At 47.5% G+C, this 7,500-nt stretch overlaps 1 protein-coding gene across 1 annotated transcript in view; it reads left to right on the forward strand.

Annotated features, from left to right (window-relative positions):
- Positions 1-7,500, forward strand: part of hcn4 (hyperpolarization activated cyclic nucleotide-gated potassium channel 4) — a gene marked incomplete at both ends in the record, with an annotated part of 72,001 nt that overhangs the window by 58,349 nt on the left and 6,152 nt on the right. Inside the window, one exon of the mRNA XM_080539719.1 lies at positions 6,640-6,804. Within this exon, the coding sequence (XP_080395845.1) occupies positions 6,640-6,804 (165 nt within the window). The remainder of the gene's footprint in view (positions 1-6,639; positions 6,805-7,500) is intronic.

Consider the following 7,500-nt stretch of genomic DNA (forward strand, 5'->3'; position numbering starts at 1 on the left):
CACACACACACACACGCACAAACACACACACACACACACTCACTCTCTCTCTCTCACACACACACACACACACACACACACACACACACACACACACCAACCCCAGTCCTCCCAGCCTCTGTACGGCTGCTATTCAGCCCCTGTTATCTGGAGAGTCATCTAGAAGGCCACTCGCTCCTCCAGATGGGTGGTGTTATTGTGTTGCTCTAGGTCATCCTTTGTGTGCCTCCCTGTAACTGCTGTGTGAACGGCGCACTGCTACTCTCCTCGACACAGTAGAGCACAGTGACCTTACAGTGGCTGTGGAGATGTCCATCAGAGAGGTGCTTATCAAGTGGGCTCCTTTGATTGTGCCTTGTGCCTCCACGACGGTTCACTTCCCCCATCAAGTCAGCAAGGTAGCGGTGGCAGGTAGTGGTTGGTGGTTGGGGGGAGGTGGGGGGGGGGAGGGGGTGGTGTGTGTGGAAGAAAAAAAAAGAGGGAAAGAATTGACTGTTCAGTCCTGAAATCCCCTGTGTCATTGCGTGTCTCCACTCGGCTTTGGCTAGTCCACTCTGAGCAAGGTGCTCCTTAAATCTCTGGTCCCTTACCGTCCCCGCGGTGGACTGGAGTGGCTTCCTCTGTCACCTGCTCCACCTGCCTCCTGCTCTCATCTCTGTCTGTCTGTCTGTCTGTCTGTCTGTCTGTCTGACTGACAGCTATTCTTATACGTTTTGATGTAGCCCCCTAGCTCTCTCTCTCTCTCTCTCATCTCTCCCTCCCCCCCCTCTCTCTCTCTGTCTCTGTGGAGACGCTGGCTGTAGAGCTGCCAAATCAACGGCCTGACTGAGTGAGTCAGTGAGTCTGGGTTGCCAACAGAGTCTCAGGTAATCCTCCCGGTCCTTAACCCACTTTACCTCAGCCTCTACCTCTCCTGCTGGAGGAAGGCTGGATCAGGGGAGTTCATAATGTACCGTCTGCCTAGAACCACTTTGTTTACTCGACACGCTATGAGCTTAACCTTTGAATAAAGGTAGTGATCTCTGTGCAACTGAAAAAAGGGCACAAAATTGCACAAAAGCGTTGTAGCGCAAACGTCTTTAATGTCTTTAACTCGTCGTATGCTATGGAGGAAAGATGATCTCGTTACTACGAAGGCAGTTTCAGGAAAACTCACCCCCCAGAACAGTCAGTCGCTTAACATTTCGGGAAGGAAGACATGCGATGAATAGTGACATGAAACCCTGACACCTGGTGTGGGGTAGACGTCGGAGTACGGGCTCAATTGTAACACATGGGAACGGGACGCTGGATGCTATCACACACTCACACACACACACACACACACACACACACTCACACACTCACACACTCATTCCTTTCCCTGCATGACAACGAGCCGATTTCCACCTCCACCAGCCACCCCTGCAAGACAACACCAGCCGTGGTGACACAACTGGCCACCCACCTGACCTCTCTGTGGAGATGCATGCTAGTTGCTAGTGTAGCCGTTGGCCAAAGCGTTTGGATTACCCTATGCTAATGCTGTGAGCGAGTGTCAAGGGGAGTCAGGCCGCCCGGTGCGGATGACTCAAAGGTTAGAGAGTGTCCTCTCTGAGAGCTGGGGGCGGCGTGGGAGACGGAGATGGGAGCTGACAGGAGGGCTCGGAGTCCAGGTGAGGCTCCCCAAACCAGGCCACAGGACAGATACCTCACCACGGGGGGATGCACACACACACACACACACACACACAGGCAATCACTCATGCACACAAACATCGGACAGGCATGCACGCACACACCCATGCCCCCCTCCCCCCCCACACACACACACTTCTCCAGAGCCTGCCCCGTCTGCCTGTCACGCTGCCTGGCATGCCCCTTTCCTCTCCTCTCTGAGTGGCTGAACAGGGGGACGCTGGGGAGCCTCCTCTTCAGTGAGATCCCAAGTCACATGGGTCAGGTACCTCCACCGCGCGGGGCCAAGCATGTGCGCTAACCACGGTCATACGCCAGCGCATCCTGGGTTTTTCCGCTATTTCAGTACAACATTCATCTTAAATTGGAGCAATTCAATTTTAATGAGCACATTGTCAGTACATATTTTCTTCATACTCTCAGCATAGCCTTGAGCAATATAGGCCGACGGCAGCCGTTGCGCTTGTGCAACGATTCACCACAGAGATGAAATCAATTTTCTTCTCTGGATTCATGGTGCCAGTGTTTGAACACGATTACCCAAACAGAGCTTCAGGACTAGCTACGACAGCATAAGAAGAAAAGCACGCCTCTAGAACATACATTCAGCGCTGTCCAGAGAGCTCAATGTTGTCAGAGGATTGTCACAGGAGAAGTGAGTCAGAAGAGCTGTCCATACATGGGACTAGGAAGAATGTGTGGATAAGCAGGACAGAATCAAGGTCAACATGTACAGTATGTATTTATTCACACTACCGTTCAAAAGTTTGGGGTCACTTAGAAATGTCCTTATTTTTGAAAGAAAAGCACAGTTTTTTTCAGTGAAGATAACATTAAATTAATCAGAAATACACTCTATACATTGTTAATGTGGAAAATGACTATTCTAGCTGCAAACATCTGAAAAGGAATATCTACATAGGTGTATAGAGGCCCATTTCCAGCAACTCCAGTGTTCTAATGGTACATTGTGTTTGCTAATCGCGTTAAAAAGCTAAACCCTTGTGCAATTACGTTAGCACAGCTGAAAACGGTTTTGCTGGTTAGAGAAGCTATACAAATGGCCTTCCTTTGAGCTAGTTGAGTATCTGGAGCATCACATTTGTGGGTTCGATTATACTCTCAAAATGAGAAAAAAATTGAATTTTCATATGAAACTCGACAGTCTATTCTTGTTCTTAGAAATGAAGGCTATTCCATGTGAGAAATTGCCAAGAAACTGAACATTTCCTACAACGGTGTGTACTACTCCCTTCAGAGAACAGCACAAACAGGCTCTAACCAGAGTAGAAAGAGAAGTGGGAGGCCCCGGTGCACAACTGAGAAAGAAGACATTAGAACATTAGAATCTCTAGTTTGAGAAATAGATGCCTCACAGGTCCTGAACTGGCAGCTTCATTAAATGAAAAACACCAGTGTCAACGTCTACAGTGAAGAGGCGACTCCGGGATGTTGGCCTTCTAGGCAGAGTGGCAAAGAAAAAGCCATATCTGAGACTGGCCAATAAAAGGAAAATATTAATATGGGCAAAAGAACACAGACATTGAACAGAGGAAGATTGGAAAAAAGTGTTATGGACAGACAACTAGAAGTTTGAGGTGTTCATACAGAAGAACATTTGTGAGACGCAGAACAAGTGAAAAGATGCTGGAAGTGCCTGATGCCATCTGTCAAGCATGGTGGAGGTAATGTGATGGTCTGGGGCTGCTTTGGTGCTGGTAACGTGGGAGATTTGTACAAGGTAAAAGGGATTTTGAATAAGGAAGGCTATCACTCAATTTTGCAACGCCATGCCATACCCTGTGGACAGCGCTTGAATGACCCAAAGCACACCTCCAAATTATGCAAGAACTATTTAGGGAAGAAGCAGGCAGCTAGTATTCTGTCTGTAATGGAGTGGCCAGCTGAGTCACCAGCTCTCAACCCCATTGAGCTGTGGTGGGAGCAGCTTGACCGTATGGTACGCAAGAAGTGCCCATCAAGCCAATCCAACTTGTGGGAGGTGCTTCAGGAAGCGTGGGGTGAAATTTCTTCAGATTACCAACTTTTACCAACAAATTAACAGCTAGAATGCCAAAGGTCTGCAATGCTGTAATTGCTGCAACGGGAGCATTCTTTGACGAAAGCAAAGTTTGAAGGACAAAATTATTATTTCAAATAAAAATCATTATTTCTAACCTTGTCAATGTCTTGACTATATTTTCTATTCATTTTGCAACTCATTTGATAAATAAAAGTGTGAATTTTCATGGAAAACACGAAATTGTCTGGGTGACCCCAAACTTTTGAACGGTAGTGTACATATTTTATACAACCAGTCCCTTCAGATACATGATCCGTTTTTCAAGGGAGACCTGGCCAAGATGTCAACTTTGTAGTAAAATGCAAACAAATCAAATACGCTTGTATTTCATCACCAATATACCGTACGCTGCAAGCAAGATCGAATGTAGTGATCCTCTCAGTCGATGAGATTTTGTGCTTCAGGACGTTCACAGTGCATCAAAGAAGAAACGTTTCATAGTGAACGCAGAGAGAACAATATCATACCAATATCAGACGAAACCTTTGTTGTTAATTCCACTGTTGGAACAGGAAATTTGAATTGAACTCGCACATGACTGAATGTCATACACATACTGGAGTAGGGTGTACGGTGACTATCATTTTCACTCAGGTCTGGTCCCGCTTTTCAGTGTTCAATGCTTTCAAAACTCGCGTGTTCAGAGTTCAGAGTTCAGGGTTCGGCCCTCCGTTTAGCTCCCCGTTGCTCGGTGGTGGGTGCTAATCCCTCATTGTTTAGTGTTGAGCTGCTCACTGCTCTCTGCCCCCTGTGCTAAGTTCCGCGGCAGCTAGACTTCAGATACCACTGTTAAGTGTCTGGGCTTCACATCCCATCTGTATAAGACAGTGAGATAAGGGCCAGAAGGCTCTCTGCAGCTCAGTGTCTCATCTCGGCGATGCTGGCTTCAACCAGAAAGCCACGGGGCAAGAGGATTTAACACAGCCACAACGCTCCTCTCTAGAGGGGATTACTGGGACCAGGCCTGCAGAAACGGACCCCCCAACGCAGGCAGAGCCGGGTATGACCCGGGAACACACTCGCACGCATACACACACACACACACACACACGCACACACTCTCTCTCACACAAAAATACGCACAGGAGTTACCCAGCAGCTCAGAGACACAATTTTCTCTCTCACACACACAGACACAGACACACACACATACACACGCACACGAGGCCCCGCTGCACATGTTGTTTTTCATTAGGGCAGACATGAACAGGGACAGGGAGGCTCTGGCTGTGGATCTGGCAGCACTAGAGAGAACACAGAGCCACTCTCCTCAGAACTACTGTACCATGCACAGCACAGTGACAGGCAGTGTGTGTGTGTGTGTGTGTGTGTGTGTGTGTGTGTGTGTGTGTCTTTGTGTGTGTATGTCTTTGTGTGTGTGTGTGTGTGTGTATGTCTTTGTGTGTGTGTGTGTGTGTGTGTATTTGTGTGTGTGTATGTCTTTGTGTGTGTGTGTGTGTGTGTGTGTGTGTATTTGTAGGTGTCTCTGTGTGTGTGTGTGTGTGTGTGTGTGTATGTCTTTGTGTGTGTGTGTGTGTGTATGTCTTTGTGTGTGTGTGTGTGTGTGTGTGTATTTGTAGGTGTCTCTGTGTGTGTGTGTGTGTGTGTGTGTTTCTCTGTGTGTTTCTCTGTGTGTGTGTGTGTGTGTGTGTGTGTGTGTGTGTGTGTGTGTGTGTGTGCGTGTGTGTGTGTGTGTGTGTGTGAGAGAGAGAGAGAGAGAGAGAGAGAGAGAGAGTGTGACGGTCGAGGAGAAGAGGGTGAGACTCAGAGACAGTGGGAAGGTGAGATTATAATAGAGCTGAGATGAAAGGTGAAGTAAGTGAGTCGCATTGTCAGGAAAGACGGAGCGAGAACAAGGGAGTGGATCCCATCCCGAGACTTGAAAGAGAGAGTGGGAATGAGTTGGAAAATGGGTTTATTGCGATGGAATGAGTGTGAAAGTGTGGACTGGGAGTGAGAGATGAAAGAGATGAAAGTGTGAGCCGGAATGTGTGTGAGTGTGGCAGAGGAGCACATGCTACGCACACACACATGCACGCACTCACACGCATACAGACACACACACACACACAGCGATGGGGTTCTGTTTGTGCGTTTGTGCCAGAGCTCTACAGCACTGCGTCCTCTTTAACGGAGTGTTATTCTCTTGATCTGGCATGGCAGATGAGGGCTGGCAGACCGCTAAGCTTTGAAAATGGCATTAAGTGCTTCAGCTGTGGATTACAGAAAATTCACATTTTTAATGCGAAAAAGAAGAAAAAAAGCACATTTCAGCATTTCCCATTTTTTGTTAGAAAGTGCCCTATTTTTGTCACAAACACTAAGTGACAGCAGTGATATTTTTCCTGTATAATAGGCTTTTCATAACCAAAAACACAGTTAGCATAGGGTAGGCTAATCCCTTTGGCTCACAGAGGTGGACTGGGATCAGAGGAAACAGAAGGTCTTTCAAAGTGTCAGCTCTCAAAACAATGACCCTACTGACTTATGATAAGTACACTACAATACAGTTAATCCACACTAGGTTGACAGGACACACACACACACACACACACACACCTGCACGCACGCATACACGCACACACACACACACTTCTGCACAGTACAGTGTCTGACACAATCGCTGCATCTTGACCTCTTTAAAAAATATGTTATTGGGATAGAGACAGTAGAGACTGACAGGGTGAGGGTGAGAGATAGGAGGGATGACATGCAGGATAGGTCGATGGCCATCTGTGTGTTGATGTTCCTGTGTCTCCTCTGTGTGTTGATGTCCCTGTGTCTCTTCTGTGTGTTGATGTCCCTGTGTCTCCTCCCTGTGTTCTGTCCAGAGATCTGTGTGTTGATGTTCCTGTGTCTCCTCCCTGTGTTCTGTCCAGAGATCTGTCTGCTGACGAGGGGCCGAAGGACGGCCAGTGTGAGGGCAGACACCTACTGTCGCCTGTACTCCCTGTCTGTGGACGACTTCAACGAGGTTCTGGAGGAGTACCCCATGATGAGACGGGCCTTCGAGACCGTGGCGCTGGACCGTCTGGACCGCATAGGTAACGGGGCTACAGGAATCGGAACCCAGATATGGGTTCAGATAGTACTGATAGACGTCCTTTCAAATACGTCGAGTGTTCGCTTGAGCCGGCCTGCAGTGACGGACGGTTCAGTTGCGTCAGGCGAACACCACCGAGCCCAGTGAGGTGTTTGAACCCATGTCTGGTCACATCATGACCAACGGGGACGGCTGCTGGTGAAAGAGGGAACAAGTCAGCAACCGAACAAATGTTCAGACTTTTATTCTGAAACGATCTGTAAATAAATGTCAACGTTGTTGAAAATCAATGACACACTAGTCAACTAACAAGCTTGTTTTGTGAGGTAACAATGTTGCAATGTGTTATAGTTAACTAGGTAGTAGTGGGGATTACTCAATGAATCCGTTGCATTGCAATATTTTGGCTTGACTAGCGAGTGTGTCATTGATTTTCAACATCGTTGAAATTGTATTAAATTGTTCTGAATGAAAGTCTGAACATTTGGATTGGTTGCCGACTTGTTCCCCCTTTCACCAGCTGCCGTCACAATGGTAAAGGTAGATTGCAGATCAGATGATCATTATGGCCAATGGTGATCTCCTGTCAGTTTTTAAGTGTGGTCACACTTCACAGTAGGTCACCCTTCTTCCTGTAGTGTACAGTAACTGTAATTACTTCCAACAGTGAATTAACATATTGTGACACATTACACAA

This window comes from Nansenia antarctica (assembly GCF_963989245.1).
Source record: "Nansenia antarctica genome assembly, chromosome: 9".
In the NCBI taxonomy this organism is placed as follows: domain Eukaryota; kingdom Metazoa; phylum Chordata; class Actinopteri; order Argentiniformes; family Microstomatidae; genus Nansenia; species Nansenia antarctica.